General features: G+C 42.9%; 1 protein-coding gene across 2 annotated transcripts in view; it reads left to right on the forward strand.

The window, feature by feature from the left end:
* IKZF2 (IKAROS family zinc finger 2) overlaps positions 1 to 20,201 on the forward strand; it is a 144,037-nt gene extending 123,836 nt beyond the window's left edge. For both annotated transcript variants that reach the window (XM_054044579.1, XM_054044580.1), the window contains exons 7-8: positions 1,236 to 1,379; positions 10,774 to 20,201. In XM_054044579.1, the coding sequence (XP_053900554.1) occupies positions 1,236 to 1,379; positions 10,774 to 11,498 (869 nt within the window). In that variant the 3' untranslated portion in view covers positions 11,499 to 20,201. The remainder of the gene's footprint in view (positions 1 to 1,235; positions 1,380 to 10,773) is intronic.
* The last annotated feature ends 2,111 nt before the right edge of the window (positions 20,202 to 22,312 follow it).

The following is a 22,312-nucleotide window of genomic DNA, read 5'->3' on the forward strand; positions in this document are numbered from 1 at the left end:
AACTTGTTCCACCAAAGCTGTCTTCTGTGTATGAATCAGAGCCAATGAGCCTATTTATTAGATTCAATGCTATGGACAAGTGAAACAACTGGAATTGCCTTTTGTCATGCATAAATTCTTCAGCCTACTGTGATGAATTGGAATGATTCAGAAATTGTGGGCCTGATCCTCAGCTGGTGACAGTCAGTCAGATAGTTCTACTAATTAAACTAATCTTCTAGTGCTTGTAAATGAGAAACCACAAGAAAACAAAGTATTGCTCAAGTATTAGGTGAGCAGTCATAGGTTTTTGTTTTTTTCCAGCTAGGCACATAAAAGTAGTTGGCAGTCCGTGGAGTACTTGCTGTTCATGTGCTTCTGGTGCCTGCTCCTTATTTCCAGCTGAGAGAATCAGACCAGGCATTAGATGAAGGGTGAAATAAGCAATAACAGAAGGTGTCATTAACTTCTCTTTTTTTGCTTCAAAGACCGCTGAAAATACATACCTATTTCCCAAGTAATCCTCCTCCATGAAAATAGTTCCTGTAGCTGCCACAGGGATGTTATTCAGTGGGTAAGGAGGTTGTCTGCTGATCACATAGGGTGGGTAGATATCCACAAGGCATCTTGACATTCATTGGTGATTGAGGCTGTAAAAATGTTTGAGAACCTCTGTTTTATGCCATTCACCTAAACCGGGAAACTATGAGATGATGATCTTATAAATTAGATGCATTATGGCTGGAAGAATAGCAGTCGCATGCATGGAAAAAGGACATATACACTAAAGCCCACATTTTCAAAAGTGGACTTTGATTTTGTAAGCCTCCATTTTCGGGTGCTCAGCTTTAGCCAGAAGAGGCCTGAATCTTCATTACCATGTACCTTTTGACATGGGAGCAAAGAGAGTATAAAATGCTACCAGCACACAAGGATAGCACTTCACGCTCACTGTGCACTGGTATCACTGAATACACACGGTGGAAGGCAACGGAGAATCAGGTCTCAAGGGTGACTTTCGAAAGTGCAATGCACGTGGCAGCTCCCACAGGGAAGCACTCAAAATCGGAGGCCCACATTTGAAAATTTGGCCCTAACTGCTCAAACTTTAATGCTGTTTCATTGCCAATTGTATTCCTTGCACCTTGTTTCACTGGTATTTTAATATGCACTATAGTCTACAGGGCTCAAAATAGTTAGTGCCATCTCTTAAGTGTAGCCAGACCTGTCTGATGTGACTTTTTGGTTTTACGTAGTACCTCCTATGGAAGATGGTAAGGAACAAGAGCCTGGGATGGACAACAATATTTCTCTGGTGCCTTTTGAGAGACCTGCTGTTATAGAGAAGCTGACAAGCAACATGGGAAAGCGTAAAAGCTCCACCCCACAGAAGTTTGTGGGTAAGCTTGAGAGAGCATTTTTATTATTCTTAGTGAGTAGGAATAGGTTATTTGTTAACTCCTAAGTACAGTCAAAAGATCGAAGGGGAAAACTGCACTCTCAGAATTGAGCATGATTGGGGAGGGGGGCAGGGGAAACAGTTGAGAGATGATTAAGTCAAAGCAGAAAACAACCTAAAATTGATTTGAAAGTGACTGATTTACAATACTGTCAACCCTAAAACTCATGAGTCAGGGCCCCAAAATCCAATATACGTTTTGGGTCTTTTTCTTTACCTTTTGGTGTTTGAGCCTTTAGGGTGCATTTGGGTCACAATTTCGAACTTTTCTCTGCCATCATGAGGGCTAGAGACTTGTTCAGTGAAAGCTGAGATTCTCATGTAATCACCTGACTCTGGGAGCTGGAGGCTAAAAAATAAACCCTCAAGTAACTCAAGACTTGTGATAAACCTGTGAGAACTGGCAACACTGAAATTACCTCCCTGATATGCATGGGTGTGAAAGTGACACATTGCAGCTTTTATTAAAAGAAGCCCCTATTCCAAATGAAACAACACATTTCTTGATCCTTCAGAGCTCATACACAAGTTATTGGGTTCAATACATGGGATAACTGGGTGAAATTTAGGGACATGTTGCACAGGAGGTCAGATGAGATGATCTAATGGTCCCTTCTGACCTTAAACTCCATGAAACTATGAAATACAAGACCGCATTGGACCACTTTTATTTATTAGCCATTTATTTTAGAATTTCTGGCCCAGACTTAACTGTTTGTATCTAGGTTTCCTATACCTCAGAATGTTAAGGAGTTCTTGTTAAACTATAGCACAAGATGCTGTAGTAAACATTACCCATGTTAGGCTGTAGTTTGTGGCTTTATGCTGCAGCTCACATTGTTGTAGAGGTTGGGCGACATTATGCTACAGCAAGAGCACCTGCTGGTGTTTGGACTGGGACAGAATTCTTCCAATGTCACAGCAGGGACTCCACTATGCTTTAGAAAGGGGTAACATATGTTTTCCACCCCCAGTATGAGGCCCGTCTTGCTGGTGCAGAATTTTCAGGGCTCATACTCTCATCCTGTCCACTATGAGGGTCTAAGGGCTGGTCCACACTAAGCCCCCAGTTCGAACTAAGAAACGCAACTTCAGCTATGTGAATAACATAGCTGAAGTCGAAGTATCTTAGTTCGAACTTAAAGGTACTTACCGCGGGTCCACACGCAGCAGGCAGGCAGGCTCTCCCGTCGACTCCGCCTACTCCTCCCGCGGAGCAGGATTACCGGCATCGACGGCGAGCACTTCCGGGATCAATTTATCGCGTCTTGTCTAGACGCGATAAATTGATCCCAGAAGATCGATTGCTTGCCGCTGAACCAGCGGGTAAGTATAGACGTACCCTAACACTGACAGCAGTGCTAGGTTCCTACAGTGCATCACTGGTCAAGACTGTGCTGAGTTCTTTGCATCTCCTCTCTCCTGCTCCCTTTTGCACCAGCACAGGGTCAGGAACAATGTGACTCATAAAGAGAATATTGTGGAGTTTTCTTTCTACTTGGGTTAAAATTAGCACTTCTTGGATAAAGGCATATGTTTCCTGGGATTCTTTTACTTTTGTTGCCTATGTGAAAAGTGGTCTGAAGGGATTAGTGTGCATAAGAACTGGTGCAGAGGCACTGGTATTGTTTAGTCCTCAATGCAACAGTTAGGTGCTGAATTGGAAGGGGGGGGAAAGGAGTGGGTTCTCCACCCACAAACCAAACTCTGACCAGTTGAGATGGTACAACATGACCCTACTCACATTAGATCTTCCTGATATGATCGCATCCCTCTCCTTACATGCTTTGATCAACAGTGACATAATTAACATTGTTGACACTTAAATTGTCATCATTAGACTTCAGGATTACAACCACAGGTGAAAGGAAGGAGGGCAGGTCACACCTCTTTCAGAGCTATTGTTTCAGATTATCTGCAGACTCATGCAGACATTATTGCTTTGGTGGCACATTTTTAGGATTATTTTTGCAACCATAAGGCTAGAGAGAGACTTAAAACAAAATCTCAAGCACACTATGAAATCCACCAGAGGAAAAACGTCCCCATGAACCAGCACCATTTGCTCCTTTGAAGTTTACTGCACGGTTCGAGATAACTCTGAGTCATCTCCATGTTCTGGGTGGCTTAAAGTAACTGAGTTCTTTTAAAATGTAGATTATGGACTCTGTAGAACATAGAGGATTTATTTTGTCTACCCACTTGTGAGAACCCCAAACTATCATTGTCTTTAAAGCCTGCTTAGTGCTTTGAAATCATTGGATGGAATACATTATAGAAGTACAAATGGTTATCACCATCTTGGGTAGATTTTTTTCTTTGTAAGGGTAGGTCTACACTTGCCTCCGGGTCCGGCGGTAAGCAATCGATCTTCTGGGATCGATCCTGGAAGTGCTCGCCATCGACGCTGGTACTCCAGCTCGGCGAGAGGAGTACGCGGCATCGACGGGGGAGCCTGCCTGCCACATCTGGACCCGCGGTAAGTTCGAACTAAGGTACTTCGAATTCAGCTACGTTATTAACGTAGCTGAATTTGCGTACCTTAGATCGAAATGGGGGGTTAGTGTGGACCAGGCCTAAGATTGAGACTGTTCACCTCTAGGCCCAACAAATCCACTGGCTCTGAGAAAGGGTGGGGCCGGTGTAACCACTAGGCGAACTAGCCAGTGGCCTAGGGTGGCAAGTCGTTGGGGGCACCCAGGGCTGTCCTTAGGCATAGGCAGCTGGGTAGGGCACCTGAAAATTTAGGGCACCACTGGGTCTTAGTGTCCATCCTCCTGGTTTTCCTATCCCTGTTCTGACCCTTCCTGCAGGCTCTGAGCCTTCCAGGGAAGGGGATCTAGTAGTTAAAAGAGAGAGTCTCCAGCCTGCCAGACCTATTAGCACAACACTGAAACTGTTAAAGAGCCATTCAAGGAGTAATGAAGACATTTAACGGGCATTTGCCAACCCCCAGGTATCTACTATCCGTTTCTGAATGTCCTGACAAAAACAGTTGTGCATGACTGTCATATTTACTCAGAACATGTCAGTCTACAGGACCTTAGTGTAAAATTTTCTTTAAAAATATTTCATTAGTGAGTTGGTGAAGATTATAAAATCACATCTCTAAAAAATCCTTGCATAGATTTTTAGATGCACAATCATCTTTAGCCTTAAATGCTTGGATCTTCAGACATATGGTTTTTTTTAAATAAATTCTTCAAAAGACCCCCTTTATCTAAAATACACATTTTAATTACTATAGTAAAAAAACTTACTTCCAAAGTCTTCCTGTCCTTTCTGTCCATCCATTTCTCCCTTCACCCCCTTTCCTCCCCCTTCCCCCCCTCCCATCCCCCCAACTGAAGGAAGCAACAGCCCTTTGCTTCCAGATAGCTGGACAAAGAGTTTCCCTTTCTTTACTTCTGACTATCTGATGAACTAGTTTTAAGCAAAATCAGTACCTTAGTAAGAGATAAAATCCTTTGTTATGCCTAAAATCTTTGGAAACATATTTTTTAAAGTTGGTGAAATTTCATAAAGATGTGTATTGTTATGGAGATCACACACAGTAAATGACTGTTCCCTTTTTCTAAAAGCAATGAACATTGTTATGAACACACTAAACCTCTGTGACTGATTCATTTAAAATAATGTCTGTTTCAGTGAGTTAAATATGTAGTAATTTGGAATGATTACTTTATGAAGACTTAAGAGAACATTTAAAATATAAAATCAGCTTAGAAATACCGATTAATAAAATGTAAAACAGAGAAGAGCTGCATCATGTATTCCATAATATTTAATGTCGTATTCAGCAAGACAGCTGACCTCACCCTTACTACAAATGCCTGACAAACTTCAGGGCATATCAAAAAACCTGTGACTGACATTTTTTTTATTCCCAATTGTAGTGCTTTTAATTAGGTACCTTCTGCATGTCCATTCTGTGTGAGGGAGAGGGTACAGGGGTCTCTGTGGGGAACTGTGACTCTCTGCCACTGTGAGACAGGCTGGGCGTCTTGTTATTCTTTCTGTCTTGTCCCTCCGCCCCCCCCCCCCCCTCAGGCTGTCGTCGGGCATAGGGGCACCAGCTTAATAATACTGCATAGGGCCCCATAAATCCTAAGGATGACCCTGGGGGCGCCAAAAAGTGGTGCTCTGGCTCGGCAGGGAGAAGCCACCTTCCGGAGGCATCAGAGAGCCAGAGCGTTGGCTTGCGGGGGCAGTGAGCCCCAGCCATGCAGGAGCTGGCATGGCGCAGGGGGGCAGTAGCCCTGCAAAGGTGGTGGCACCGCTAGCGGGGAGCAGCCGCGCCCCCCGCCTCTCTTGCCCAGGCTGCGGCCTGGCGCCCGCCCCGGAAGCTCCTGCAGGCTGCAGCAGATGCATGCGGGCAGAGGCCCCCGTGCGCCCCCCAGAACCCCCCTCACCACGCTCGGGCTCTACAGCTCCCGGGCATGTGAGCCGCCGCCGGGTTGCAGGGCCCTGAGCCTGTTCTGGGAGGGGCAGCTCACACTCCCAGGAGTGGCAGAGCCCGAGCGCCGTGAGGGGGGAGCCAGGGGGACACACAGGGGCCTCTGCCCGCATGCATCTGCTGCAGGAGCCCCCAGAAGGCAGCTCCTCCTTGCCTAGCTGCTGCAGCAGCCCAAGCCTGGCAAAGCCACTGAGTGGACTCGGGGCGAGGGCCAGCGGGGTGGGAAGGGCTCACAGGGGGCTGTGCACTCTCCAGAAGAGTTCAGGGGGCGGGGAGGGGGGAACCTGGTTTCAGGAGCAGTCCCTGGGCATGGCTGGCCCCTGGGGTCTATAAAGGCTTGTTGGGATTTGCCCCTCAATGAACCGATGTTACGGGGCTGGGGGCTCAAGGTGGAAGTTTCGCCTAGGCCGCAAAATATCCTTGCACCAGCCCTGCGTGGAGAGGATGGCAAGTTATAGCCTCTGGTGACACCTGGTTCTTATCCAAATCCAGCTGTGGGGGAAAAAGGAACATACTGTATTGATATTTATGATACCTTATTGTTCTGACTTTCCCTCTCCCCTGGGATTGCTGTGCATGAGTTTAAAGGCAGTGATGTTTTATCTCTTCTGCAGGTCTTCTCTTTTCACCACACTTACCATGACCTCACTTTTGGTCCCTTTCCTTCCAAATGAACTACCCAGGAAGACTTTACGACGGTCCCCTTGCTCATTGTAACATTTCCTGTGCACATTGCAAACGTGGCACTTCTTGAACACCGTATAGCGGTATTTAGGAGAAGGTCATGAAAACATACGCTTAAATTTTCCCATGCTGTATCTATCACAGCTTTTCTGCACTTTGTGGTCAGCAGTCTCTGAGGAGCCTTGGTTATGGACCACAATACGTGCGCTCTGGCTGAAATTTCAGAAGGAAGGGAAGTGGTAGGCTGCAAATGGTGCTAGTAATTGCTGAGAAAGAGAGAATGGTTGCACCCAGTGTTGAGGCACAGAAGTTCTTGAGAGATCTGTTGAAATAGTGGAGGTATACAAAATAATGAATGGTAAGGAGAAGGTAAAGAGAGCACTTCTACTCACTTTCTCCTAATACAGGAACAAGGGATCATCAATGAAATTAAAAGGCAGCACATTTAAAACCAATGAAAAGAAACACACTTTCACACAATGCACAATTAGATTGTAAACTTCATTGCCACGTGATGTCATTGGCACTAAAAACTAATCAGGATTCAAAAGAGGATTGGGCACTTGTATGGTTTACAATAATATTATAGTAAGGATTAAATAATACACGAGTTTCAGAAGAGATTAAAAACTCTCATGCTTTAAAGCATAAGCCAACCTATAGTTAATGGGGGTAAGGAAGAAACTTTCTCTGTGGTCGGGTTATTCCATAATTGCCTATGCAGGGTTTGTTGCACCTTCCTCTGAAGCATCTGGTACTGAGATAGGATAGTGGCCTAGATGTAGCACAGGTCTCGTCCAGTATTGCAGTTCTTATGTTCCTTGATCTGGCTATAAATATATTGTTTGTTTGGTAATACACAGTAAGATAATTAAAGGATAAACTGTTTCATCTTTCAGTTAATGTAGAGTGAACATAATTGGCATGGAAGATCCCATAATCCTAACGAAACTCAACAGATAAATCTGACAAGTTACTTTTCAATACTTATTTGACCAAGAAGAAATTATTTTAAAATGAAAGCCATGTTAACGTGTTGAAATGGGTGGCAAATGTTTCTTTTGTATTGTGTGGTGCATATGGTGAATTAAAATGTACTGTCCCTGTACATTTTTGCATTATTATTTCTTTTTGTGTGTCACGTTCCCTTTTAAAACTCAGCCCAAGATCTTTACAGTTACAGTTAAACATTCTGGTTCGTAACTGAAGGAACAGAGCAATACAAGTCCTAAGCAACTTGAGTGTTTGCTTTAAGTCTGGTGGAGTTATTAAATGAGGCATGCGAAAGGAACAAAAACAAGGTCTGAGGAGCTCACCACAGAGCAAGATAATAATCACAACTGGCAGCACTTTCAGCGCAAGGATATAATGTCAATCTAGAAAATCCTACAGTTGGTAAAGCCTAAAAAGAGACTTTCTGATGGCAACCAACAAACCTAAAACCTATCGCATATAATTAAGCCAATCATTTTCCTGTGCTTTACCTCTCCTCATCCTGTTTCTCTCACATTTATATTGTTGAGTAAATGGGGTATTTTCAGCTCCTGTGTGTGTGTGTGTGTGTGTGTGCGCGCTAAATTATAACCTCACTGTGGTCAGCATTGGAGAGCCATAGTAAAGCTCTGATTCATCCAGGTGCTTTAACTTGTTGCCTGATTTGAAGCACGTGAGTAATGACATTGAAGTCAGTGGGACTATTCGCGTGCTTTAGATTAGGCACATACATAAGTAGCTTGCTGTCTCAGGGTCTGAGTTCTCAAGCATAAGTGATGTGCGGACTCTGAGAATATAACCCAGGGTTTCTCAAACAGGGGCCGCCGCTTGTGTAGGGAAAGCCCCTGGCGGGCCGTGCCAGTTTGTTTACCTTCCGTGTCCACAGGTCCGGCCGATCGCGGCTCCCACTGGCCGTGGATCGCTGCTCCGGGCCAATGGGAGCTGCTGGAAGAGGCAGCCAGAATGTCCCTCGGCCCGCGCCGCTTCCTCCAGCTCCCATTGGCCCAGAGCAGTCAGTGGGAGCTGCGATCAGCCAGACCTGCAGATGCGGCAGGTAAACAAACCAGCCCGGCCCGCCAGGGACTTTCCCTACACAAGCGGCGACCCCTGTTTGAGAAACCCTGATATAACCTAACTGTTCCATGTGTAATGTAAAATCATTTCTCTTTTTACACATCGTTTTAAGACAAGGCAAAGGGAGTGGAATATCCAGTATTAATTATTACATGTGATGTTGCTATATTGAAAGGTATTGATGCCTTTCAGGAGAGTTGAGATTGTGCCTATGTTTCTTTTGTGTATGCTTTTTGCTCCAGGCATATTTGCCAAAAATTTAAAGAGAAGTCTGAGGTTTTTAAGTTCCTAGATAGACAAAGTAGTGACATTAGTGACTGCCTGAATTAATTTATTTGCAGTGCTGAGGATACATGTGTTTCTATTGGGGGATAAAGTGGGAAGTGGTGAGAGAATGAAAACCAACCAAGTTGTTTAGTTTATAAAATCCACTATCCAGTATCTTTAAAACGTACCTTACCTTTTCAACTAGAAAAACAGAAACAAAACTTCTTAAAGAGCTGTTAATTGACCTTCCCATTTACATGATGCCATACAATAATATAATTGGAAAAGAAGTGGAGCCAGATTCAGCCTAGATATAATTAGAAGAAACACTGTTCATATCAGTGGAGATGTACCTTATGTCAGAACCGAATTTGCCCCATAATTGGCATGATTCACCACTATGTTATTCCATTTATACATTGCTGTATCTCAACCGTTTTAACAGGGTTATACAAGTCTACATTTGAAGTAACACAGTGGTAAATTATACCTTATAGACTTGACTTATGTCAGCGAAAGTGATATTCATTTAGCCTCTGCTGTGGATAAACTAAACTAAGACACTGATATAATAAAATCTCATATCCTGATAAATATAAACTGTGTTCTCTAAAAGAGATGTTTCTTTCAGCCTGAATAATTGAGTGAAATGCAAAATTCAATCCCAACCTAGAAACTGTGGTTTCAGCTCAGCCTCCCACTACCGGCATCCACTACTGCAGTCTATGGGCAGATGCAACCACCCTTCACCACTTCTGCAGGCCACAGTATTGCTGCCCTGTATGGCCATTATTTAGACAGCCCCCTCAATACAGCCCCACTGTGAGGTGTGAGACATGTTACGTGTCTCATACAGGTCCCTCTGCATCATGGCTGATTTAATCTTATATTGAAAAAGAAAACACCTTTGGCCTGATAATCAGGTGGTATAAACTGGTTCCATTGATGTCAATAGAATTTCACTCTTTTCCATCAGCCGAGGAGCTGGTCCCATATTTCCTCATTTGGAGCACAGAGGACATCATCTGATGGTTGCCATAGGCTTATCTAGAGTGAAGACTCAAGACTGCCTGCACGGAGGGTGCAATTCCATCCCTGGGCAGAGGGCTCACATAAGTTCTTAAGTGGCATTTGAATGGTGCCTGGTGCTGTCCCTCTGCCCAGGGGTGAATTGCACCCTCAGTCAGGAACACAGCCGATCATCTGTAGAGGGCAGTGAGGGATTTTTTTTCCCCAGTGTATTCTGTGGGTTTGGGTTGGTTGTTTGGTTTGGTTATTGCTCACTCCTCTGAAGCATCAGAGATGGCTATAACTACAGATGGACACTGGATGGGGTGGTGCTCTGAGGTGGTACAGAGCTTTCACCTTCCCCTCCCCCCCCAGGTTCTCCTCTGGCTGGTTCTTGTTTACATGTTCAGGGCCTAACTGATCGTCACATATGGAGTTGGGAAGGAATTTTCCCCCAGGTCAGATTGGCAGTGACCTTGGGGGAGTTTTGCCTTCCTCTGCAGTGTGGGGCAGGGATCACCTGCTACAATGATCTGGGTATATCTTACTTAATCCTTTCCCTGCCACTGCAGAGGCCTAGGCACTGGTGCACCTTGGTCCCTCCTGTTTTTTGCCTGTGGCCCACCATAGTTTAGTCCCCTGAAGGCTGTAATACCTTGGTCTAATTGTGGTTGTTGGGCCTAGTGTGGAGACGGTTGGGTGGTGTGTAGTGGCCTGTGATATACAGGTCAGACTAGAGGATCCGATGGGTCCTTCTTGCCTTAAACTCTATGACTAACACAGGGTTTTTCTCTATTATAGTTGAATGTTTAGGTGACTTTCTTTTTCTCATTCATTTTGTTCTTGCCTTTAGGTGAAAAGATCATGAGATTTGGCTATCCAGATATTCACTTTGATATGAACTTAACCTATGAGAAGGAGGCTGAGCTGATGCAGTCTCACATGATGGACCAAGCCATCAACAATGCAATCAACTACCTTGGAGCTGACGCACTTCACCCCCTGATGCACCACACACCAAGCACAATTGCAGAGGTGGCCCCAGTCATCAGCTCAGCTTATGCTCAGGTCTATCATCCTAACAGGATAGAAAGGCCCATTAGCAGGGAAACAGCTGACAGTCATGAAAACAACATAGATGGCCCTATCTCCCTCATCAGACCAAAGAGTCGACCCCAGGAAAGAGAGGCCTCCCCCAGCAATAGCTGCCTGGATTCTACTGACTCAGAGAGCAGCCATGAAGACCGCCAGTCCTACCAAGGAAACCCTGCCTTAAATCCCAAGAGGAAGCAAAGCCCAGCTTACATGAAGGAGGACGCCAAGGCTTTGGATGCTACAAAGGCTTCTAAGGGCTCTTTAAAGGATATCTATAAGGTCTTCAATGGAGAAGGGGAGCAGATTAGGGCCTTCAAATGTGAGCACTGTCGAGTTCTTTTCCTAGACCACGTCATGTACACCATCCACATGGGTTGTCATGGCTACCGGGACCCATTAGAATGCAACATTTGTGGGTATCGAAGCCAGGACCGCTATGAGTTCTCATCGCACATTGTTCGAGGGGAGCACACATTCCACTAGGCCTTCTCATCCAAAGGGGACTCTTATGAAGTAGAAGAACTGCACATGAAGAAGTACTGCACTTACAATCCCACTTTTCATTGACCCACCTTTTGTTGTTGTTGTTGGTTGTTGTTGCTGTTGTTTAATTATTATTATTAACCTTATTGTATGGACCCAACCTCAGTCTCTCTGCCCAGTTTAAGAATGGATGGAAGGAAGGAAGGGAAGGGATGAGAGAGTTTTGTGTTGTTGCTGTCATTCTGTTTTGGTGATCTGTCTTGCATATTTTGTGGGAATTGAAAGGCAGTCCATTTCTGTCACAGTTAGCTGTACATCATGTCATATGTTGGGTATCGCTCAACTCTGGTAGCTGCTTTAAAGTCATAATGAGTTCCCATCCAATTGTAGATTAATAATTTCAGGCAAATAGGTAGAAACATTTCAGAGGAAAGCCCTTTCAAATGCATAGCTATGGTGGGGAAGATGGGGGAGTGGGCAGTTGTATTCTACAGAATGAACAATTATTTTTAAAGCAAAACTCTTTTTTATTTTAGGGATTTAGGAGCACGAATCAAAGTCAATATTCCATGCAAAATTACTTCCGTGGCTGAGCTATGTCCATGGCTTCTGTGTTTACTTCCCCTGTGGAATGTATACAATATGTATGTTTAACACTGTACCACATAACAAGAGTTTAGTTTCATAAGTCTTGGGGCCTCCTGTGGTAAGTTTGAGGTTCTGTGATGTTATTTTACTTAACTTATGAAGCACGTTTTTAGAATTGCTGATTTACTGTTATTCCGTAATTGTGTTGACTCACTGGCTTCTTATAGACCTCCTAGTATCCATTCCTAGGTAGTTGCACCATGTGCTTTTAGGAAACAGCATTTACAAATAACACTCTTTTACCTAGCTTCTAGGACAGTAGATATCCTAGGAGTAAATACAAATTCTGGAGTTTACTCAAGAAATTCTGCTGCTGTTCTAAAATAATTTGTTTTTTAACATTGCAAATTTTAAAATTGCAGATGTGCTAGTAGCAAAGTGTTCTTTAAAACATATATATCAAAAACTGTCTCATCTGATCATCTACAGGATTAGCCTCTCAGCAGCAGCCTAAAGTAAGACTTACACCTCGGAAAACACTGGTGGTCAGTTTATCAGCTGGCATTAATTAATCATCAGAGCTCCATTGACTTCAATGGAATACTGTGAGCTACACCAGCTCAGGATCTGGCCCTAGCTAGCCACCTCTCCAATGAATCCTTTGCTTTGTGATTTGCTGAATCAGTGACTACCTAGTATCCTTAATTCTTCTTTATTTTTTGGATAGAAGCCCTTGCAGATCTTGATGCACCCCCTCTGCTCTAGGAGAGTGTGAAAGCCATGTGGAAAAACAATTGCTAATTTGATTTGATATCACTTCACACTTTAGGAAAATGGGTACATGAGCTAGAGGCACTAAAGGTAGTTTGATTTAGTATTATTGACACTTACTAATTTCACTGCAGGAAGAAAAAAAAAAAAGCTGGTGTGATCAGGCCATTTAAGTACAGACCAAACAAGAACAATGCAAACTCTTTTTTTCCTTTTCTTTTTCTGACAATGCAAGACAGACGCCCCAGTCAAAATCCTGTAGGTTGAGTTGATTGCTCTACAGAAAGTAAGCTTAAACCCAGCATGAAACCCAACCCTTTTTATATCAATCATTATTGAAAGTGAACTGCAAAAACAGAGCTTTAACCTGGAAACGTTTGCACAAGTGCATAGCCTTTTTGCACATGGGGTACCTTCGTTGAGTTTAATGAGAACTTTTCATATGAGTAAAGTTACTTAAGTGCATACGCAATTGAAGGATGAGGCCATAATGAATCCCCATTTGCTCGTTTTGGTCTGTTTTTCTTATCTTGCCAGACCTGCAACATTAGAAAGTAGGAGCTGAGTGGTATTGATTGAAATCTTTTTATGGCGACACACTTGGCAGTTAGAATCTGTGTTTAGAAAGGATACAGTAGATCATGGCCAGATTACCTGATGACTGTTTCCCGGCACTGAAATGCTATTAAGTAGGAGCTGGTAAAGTTTAGCAGTAGCCTATTAATTATAATACAGTATGGCTAGAAATGTCCCCTTATGTAATGTGAGAGCTATCAAGGATGAGAAAGAATGGACTTTGAAGAGACAGATAAAAAGAGCTGGTTCCAACTTTGTCCTTGACGTCTTTTTTTTCCTTCCACCCTTATTAACTTTGATATAGATAAAGACTAGCTGCCCCTATTTCTCTCATTCTCTTGTGTCTGGCACAATCAAAGTAGCTGATACCCTGCTCATGACCACTGAACTCTTTCTTTGACTCCAAGGGTAGTTATTAAAGGGCATACGTTCCCTTCTATTAATGGGAAAAAAAGGGAACTGCAATTGCCAGGGGATGTGGAATAGGATAGCAGTTCCTCCTCTGCCCCACCATTGTTCTGTAGGGCTGATTCTCTGTGGCTGTTGAGGTTGTGCACTAGGGACAGGATTGGGAGATGGCTGTATTCTGTGACATCTTCCCCATGAAAACCCCTGAGGATTACCTTGCTGGAGATGGCAGTGATCAAGTTAGCATTGTGTCCTATGGGTCCCCCCTTCACACTCTGAAAACCCCACTGTCTGGGCTGGGGGTGGAGGGGCACAGTTTGGGCACAACCACAATGGCATAGTTCCAGAAGCAGCCATGTTCCCATTGTGGAGAGGGAGGAATAGGAAGCGGTGCATTGACAAAGGGATTACATGTGGTTGTCCCCATCCTTTGCCCATAACCTAAGATCCATGTGATTTCTCTCATGACGTGACCTGTCCCTTGCCTCCTACGCAGAAGGCAAACCCCATCCCCAATGTGACAATTGAGATGTTCCCTGAATGGTTTCCTGGCCCCATGTGGATTTTTCCTAGCTGTGGCATGGCCTCCTTTCTTTTAAAAAGTGATCGTGAATTCTGCCCAACCATGACAGCTGATTGGAGAACAATCTGTAAAATAAAAAGTTCTCGAAGTCACTAGCCCCATGCTGGGGGCGGTGTGGAGCATGGAAAGGCATTGAGAAATGGCCTGCCTGAGCTGGCAAGAATGGAGGAGCTCAAGCCCATTGCTGCACCTCTAAGGGAGTGCAAACTGCTGTCGCTTCTGTAGGCAGGGTGACGGTGGACCCCTTGGGATGGCTAGGACAAGGGCTTAGGAGTGTAAGGAAGGGAAAGGAATGGGAAGATCCCTTTGTGTACACACCCGGAGCTGGCCACAGTCTGACCCAGCATGAGCTAGTACACTCATTAATTGATGATGCATTCTCCTTTAGGGGATGTTCTGTGGCTGTTGAGAAGGCCAGGCTCCACAGCCCAGTGTTTCTTTTGTCCCTTTCAGTGCCCTTAACCCTTTTTTCCCTTCTTTGAAGTCAATGCAGTTTATATGGTGCTATTCAAGAATCACTTGGCAGGTCAGTGCAGCTCTGTGAGATCAACCCCGAGTGCTGCCATTTTAGAAGCTGTCGCAGGGAGAAGTGCATATTGGCAGGAATGCCCCGTGACATAGCACTAACCCCTCATACCACAGAACATCTTTGTCATGCTGGGGTTGTGCAGGACTGTCAGAGGGACAGCATGATTTTAGTCATCACCTTTTGATAGCTGCAATTCCTGTCTAGACCAAACAGTTCAAGTTTTGAGTAAAGGTTTGGGCTAATTCTTATTTTAGCATAATCAGCAAATGCACGTCTCTGGGGGATTACAGTGAAGAGAGCAGTTCACAGTCAATAATGTAGGCTCCAGTTCTGCAAGCTCACATACCAAGGAGGACTCAAAGGAGATTGCAGTGGGGTTCCATATGGACTTACGGGTCTGCCCACACATCTGAGCCTGCAGGATTGGGACCTCAGATGATGAATTTTTCTCTTTTGCTGTTTGCGGATTTCTAAGAGCAGCTATTGACCTTATCAAATTCATTGGTTATTCAAAATTATTTACTACGAAATTTCAGCAGATAAGTCTTTGTCTGGGGATTGTCCACTAGCAGAGAAGTTTGCTCCAAGTATTTGCTATTGTTCACTAGCCGTTTGTTCAAAGTACGTGCTAAAACCTGGCTAGTTTTGGGTAGACACGCAGGATGTTTGTAAGTCTTTGGACTCAAAACTCGATTCCAATACTTGTGTTTAAAAATTCAGAATTTGCTTTCAGTGAGCATTTCCCATATTTGCTTACAAACTGCTTTTTCCTCAAATGTCCCTGCCAATAAACTCTTTACCTAGATTTTCTAAGGGGGAAAAGAGCCAGGTTCAGACTTGCTCTAAACAGGTGCAAGTTCTGGTCTTGATATGACCCATGGCTGGATGCTCAGAGCTTTAGTTATGTTTCCGTCCATCGTTATGGATAATGAGTTTTACTGCCAAAGCCCTTTTCATTGAGTTAGGAATCCACAACTAAATATATAGGATTTTTGTATAAAACCAGCTCTTTACATGTACTTAAGGAGATTAAACCAATTGCATTCTCCTTAAAAAGTGCTTCCATCGATGAAAGAAGATGTCTCCGCATTAACCTGTATTGGGCTCTACTTAGAGAATCTGTTTTTGTAAATCTCCCTGACTCTTACCTGCAGTATTAGCCTCTCTAACTTTAGGGCACCAGTCACAGAGTTCATACACCACCAAGTACAGAAATTCAACATTTGTCTAACTCTCCAAATTGCTGTTTTAAACATGTGCTTTTCAGGGTAGGGGCTAGAATGCTCATTGCTTTGCAGGATCCAGTCTGAATGAAATTCAGTCCTTTGAAAGTGGGCTTTTGTAGGACTTAAGGGGCTGGCCTTCTGCACTTTTCTTATAGATGCCAAGGGAAAAAAAAAGAGGCCACAAAAGAACAAACTGCTTCTAATTCCAAAAAGTGATTTATTCCAGTTGTACCTAACAGAAGATTTGCAAGGTGAACTAAGGGCCTGAGTGGCAATTATAAGGTTCCATAGTTAGTTAACTTCCTTTTACCTCGCTACTTTGAAGCAACTATTTCTTGTAATTTCATTAAGATCTTCAGAAAGAAGAAGGGTAATATTGTTAGCAGAGTAGGCAATATAGCAGACTCTTGCAAAAGTGGCTGTTTTAGTTGGCTTTTATCTTCTTTTTTTTAAAGTTTAACATCCATGATGATATGCTGCATAGAGCATCTGGAGATTTATGATTCTGAAATAGTATATACACTGTATCATGTCATGAAATAAGTTTTGTATATGTGCCTTTTTCAAATGCATTGTGAAAGCCGCTATTTCATACCATACCTTTCACAATGCATTTCAAAGAAACACTAATGGTACAGAGTGGGACAGAGGAAGCTGGGATTTCCCCTTGAGTAGGAAAATCCCTAAGTGGTGTAGCTGGCTCTATACTACCTGGTCTTGGGAAAGAGAAGGGGTGTGGAATTGTCCAGGGCACAGCGTGGTCCAGTAATCCCCAGCTGGCAGGCAGCACGTGGATAATGGCATAGTTTAGAAACAGTTCTGACGCTGCTCTAAACAATGCCAGGGGCTCAAAAAGCTCCTGCCTGCCCCTTGAACCTAAGGGGTTTGGGGCAGAAAGTTGGTGTAAGACCACCTTCCTCCTTTCTCTGCACCCCACTGCACCAAGGCTGCAGACTTGAGAATCTAACCCTCTGTGTATTTTAGTGCTGTATTGCGCAGCATCAAACAGCATGATGGAACAAGAATATATTTTAAAGTAGTGTATCATTGCAAAAGTTTGCTTAGCTTAAAAAAAAATAATACAAAAAATGGGAGGTGGAAGCTTGCGCACTACGGTACCACTGCTATGCCGATTGTTCAGATAAGATGAGAGAGGAAAACAAAACTCATCTGTGAAAGGCATTAGGAAATGTGATTTGTTTCTCAAGCCAGACGGAGCTGTGTGTCATATTAGGGGTTGTATTAGCAGAATACTTTGGTGAAAAATTCAGTATTTTTTGGTACTTGCCTTATGGGACTGGTGACCTAGTTTTTGACCCATTCCTGTTACTTTCCCAACACTTGACCCTGCATTGCTATAGGGTTGGATCCTAGTTCCAGCACACAGCCTGAATAACTGAAGTGTGCCACAGAGATCAGTAGGGCAGCAGCCCTTCCATCAGACCATAGGGCTTTCCATAGCTGCGATGGTAGCCTCGGAGATCTGCAGCCCCTACCTACATCCCTGCTCCAAAGGGCTGGCAGTTCCTATTGGAAATGTGTAGACACTGATCTGCTGATCTACCCTGGCTCTGCCCCAAATCTCTCTGTGTGCTTGGACATAAGCAGGCCCCACACAGAATAAATACAGAGGTTCCCCTGTGGTCAGGACCCTCCATGCTCACAGTGGCTGGGTGGGAGATAGATAGAAGAGTTTGACCCATAGCAAATATTTGACCTCTCCTGGAATGTAAAATAGAGCCCTTGCATCCCATCAGGAACTTTCCTGTAGTACTTTATAAAAGAATATTACTTGGTGTCATCTGAGCTTCATGCAGGACTTACATGATGCATTCCTGGGAGGATATGATTTCTTTTCCAATATTAATCACTTAGAATATGAAACGAGCACAATAGGCTCATGAGTTGGTAATCTGCTAACTTTCCTCCACGCCGCTTTATTAACACTAGGCCAGCGTAACAATAACATGATACCTCTATAAATGGCTAAATTGCTAAACCTTTCACTTGGTATTCATGGAAACGTGTGTTCCCGCCTACGACCGTTCACTCACAGTCTTACAGGGTGGAGAGGATTAATCTCACACAGGCATTCCATTTGGGAATAAATTCATCATTCTCTATCCTTATATGGGAGCTTTTCCCTTTCATACATACCATAGAACCTAGCTAATCTGCATACAAAAAGACTTTCTCTCTCAACAAAAATGTAATAGTAGGTTGCTGCAGTGAAGTCTATCATTACTCAAGTCTTCAATATTTTTACAAAAAAAATACTATGCTATATTTACTAGCACGTTCTGAAATATTATGAAGTCCAAGTAAATGACAGCTGTCAAGTTAAATGCTCAAAGCATGTTCTGAGGTGCTTTGGCTTTTTTTTTTTTTTTTTTTTTTTTAAATCATATTTGCTCACTTAGGGCCTAATCCAAAACTCATTGGGTATGTCTACACTGCAATGTAAGCCCAGGGTTAGTAGAATTTGAGTTAGCAGACTCTGGATTTATTAACCTAGGGCTTGAGTGTCTACAAGCATTTGTAACACCAAGTTAGAAATGGTTGAACTCTGGGTCCCAATCTGGGGCTCCAGAATCTACATTGCATTATGCAGGCTCATGTCCAACCACCAATATCCCAGACTGGAGGCATCCTCCCAAAATGTGGCTGCTGTACCCCTTTGTTCGTGGTGCAGTGTGGAAAAACTTGTCTGTCTACCAGACTTAACTGGCCAAAGGACAAAGAAAGTTGGCCCATGGGATTGTGGAATATTTTGGTATATTCCCAGAGCATGAGTCCAGTGGAGCTGCATCTACACTACAAAGCAATAGGGCTTGAAGCCTGTTGATTCAGGCTTGGACCCTCCACCCCTACAGGGTTCTAGGACCCTGAGTTTGAGCCCAGGGTTAGCACAGTTTGTGTGTAGACAGAAGTGGGGGTGGCTTGAGCCTGAATTCAAACCCTGGGTTCGCACTGCATTGTGGATGTACCCATTGAAGGACTCCTTTTGACTCCAGTGGGCTTTGGATGAAGCCCATATGCCTCAGTCCAACAAAACATGTCATCACATGCTTAACCTGAGCAATCCCACTCAAGTCAATAGGCCAACTTGTTAAGGACTAAAGTTATGCATGTGCTTAATTTCTTTTATTGGATCAGAGCCTTATTTGCTAACTTGTAAAGTTCAATCTCTCTCATTGGGTCTCAGTCACTAGTACAAATTAGTGAGGTTCTACGGTAAGTATGTATTCATTTAAATTTGTGTCCTAGACTTCACCTCATCCATGAATGACTAGTAGGCTGTACTTTTCATTGTGAATCCAATGTAAAATACGTATGCCCCGGCAAAAGCAGAATCAAGAGCATGACTCCATAGTGGGCACTAAGGAACCGTTTTGCAGGGAATTGGGCCATTTAGTTTTACCTCAAGTGACATGGAGTAAGAAAAGCTTTGTGAAGGGGCAGAGGTTACTGAATCCCCTACTATGCACTTACTGAGATTTGACATTACTTACTGGAAATGGATGTTCATTTCTGAACACACTGTAACAAGGGAAGGACTTTGGGTTATTTTTGTAGTAGTTCAAACTTCTGAAACTGTGATCAATTATTTGACTAATTGTCAAGCATTCTCAGAGCTTGAACATCTTCACTTCCTGTTTCATGTAGCAAAGTTTTCTTTATTGCTTTCTCTTTCTCTCTTCCCCTCCTCCTCCTTCTCTTAGCTTAAAGACGGGGGCAGCTCTTATCTCCCATAGCTTTGGGCTGTCTAGTTTATTATTATTTTTTCTGTTTGTTTGTTGGCTGTACAGGCTGTTTACATATTTTTGTACTCAAGTGTAGTTTTATATTAAAAACAGAGGGGAAAAAAGGAAAAAAAAATTGATTTGAGAAAAAATATTAAGGGACATAATCTTTGTAACACTTTCAAAACTAGGGTACCTAAAGAGATGACTCCACAGCTATGTACTTGTAATACTGTATATTTGCCTTCCTTTTTAGTCAGTTTTATTTTCGGGTTGTAATTCCCGCCCCCCCCCCCCCCCCCAAAATGTATATCTTTTTATGAGAGACTGGAAACTTTTAAAGCAAATGTTTGAAAGATTTAAAATTGTAAAGTATAAAGTTATATACTTTTTTTTTTTTTTCTTTTCCCTTTGGAAGAAAATGCTTTAAAAGAAGTTTTGCTACTGTTGTATTCCAGGGTTGAGGTCGCTGACCTCAAAATTGCTCTTGATGCTTCGTTCTTAGAGCTTGCTTTCAGAACCTGCTTCTTGCAAACATGGAAGATTGCTTATATTACTCAGTTTGTTTGTTTGTTTGTTTGTTTTAAAGACAAACAAAAAAATGTGGGGGGTTATTTTTCTGTTCAAGTGCAATATTTTCCTGACGTCTTAAAAATGTACAGTGGTTTCTTTTTCTTTCCTCAGTCAAAACAAATACAAAAAAACCCGAAATGCTCTATCTTAAATCCTTTAAAGGATCAGATTCAAAATGCATTAAAATTGCAAAGCAGACTGACAAAAGGTGAGAAACTAAAGGCTAAGGCTAAAACCCATTCTTTATTCCCCGCTTTTGTTTGACATCAAAACATACGATGGTTTGAACTAAGAACATACATTTTATTGCCTCTATTTCTCTTGTTCCTTTTTAAATACAGTTTTTCTTAAGAAAAGCACTTAACATGGACATTTATAAAACACGTGGGGCCTGATCCAAAGCCTACTCAATAGAAAGACTCCCGTTGACTTTCATGATGGGGTTTGGATCAGACCCTAACCTCTTAGCTAAGGCAAAACTCCCATTGATTCCAGTGGGAGATTTGCCTGTATAAGAAGTGCAGGACTTGAGACCAGAAGAGCTTCTTTAGAGCTGTCGTTGTCTTATATAAGTGTAGATGGGGCTTGTTTTACATATCATACATATTTATATCTAATTTTTAAATGTCTGTTTCCCAGTAGACTGAAGCCGCTGTTCTGTAAATATGTATTTAGGTACTAAATAAAAAAAATCCCTCTGAGAGTTCTTGGACAGGCAGTTACTGCGCATGCACAGTAGCCACTTTGGTCTTTTCAATTTGTATTTAAGATGTTTCCTTATAATAATAGCAAAGGCAATCCGAGCTTATCATGCGCCAACCGATTGCCAAAATTATTTCCAAGACGCTTTTGAATTAAAAGAAGCAAAACACGTTCAACCTTGTGAGCTCCACAGGTTATTTTTCATGCTTGTAGGGCCAGATTCTGATACCGAAGGCATTTTGAATAGCCCCTTACTCCACAAAGGGTCTTGTTAAAGTCAGTGGGATCACTCTTGGAGCGAGCAGCTGCTGAGCATGAGGAGGAGGGGTGTCAGGATCTGACCCTGAAGTGTGGTTGCATATTAATGCACCTTTAACATTCCTGTGGAGTTGCACCCTGCTTACCCTAGGGCTGAATTTGACATCTGTCATTTAGGAAGAGGCAAACCAATTGAGTAGCATGGCAAATGGCTTTCCTCCAGGTTGAGTTCCAATTCTGTGCAGATGTTTACAGCTCGTTTAAACCTCTAAACATCAGGGTTGAGGCCTGATTCAAAGTCATTGCGAATTGTCCTGCTGCCTTCAGTGGGTTTGGAAATATGCCCTTATGACAGAAGTTCTGAAACAACCCTTACAACAGTGGTACTCATGAGCCACTCTAATGCAAATCTATATAACCCTGCTAATCAGTTTTGCCACTGCACATTGAAGTATGGGACCTGTATCTTCTTTTCCTTCCCTTTAGCTTATGTGCGTAATATGGTTCCATCATACCTGTGTGTATGTGTACTGTGTATGTGTATGAGTGTTGTACAGCCATGTGAGAGTGTGAGTCTGTATGTGTGTATAAATACAAGAAGAAGCTGCAGAAACTTTGTAATACTTTGTGAAAAGGATTATATTATAAGGTTTGTACTGTCTGAGTGCACAGCTACTGGAATAAACGTAGGGAATCTCAGGAACAAGCATATAATTTGTCCAAGACTTATTTCTTCTCAGAAGTGTAAGTGCAGTTTTTAATTCTGTATATTATTTAATATTTTACCAATAAAAATAAACTTCTGACATGAAAGGGTTTTCCATACAAACTTTCTGGTGACATTGGTGTTCACATAC

Source organism: Malaclemys terrapin, chromosome 11 (assembly GCF_027887155.1).
Source record: "Malaclemys terrapin pileata isolate rMalTer1 chromosome 11, rMalTer1.hap1, whole genome shotgun sequence".
Lineage (NCBI taxonomy): Eukaryota > Metazoa > Chordata > Testudines > Emydidae > Malaclemys > Malaclemys terrapin.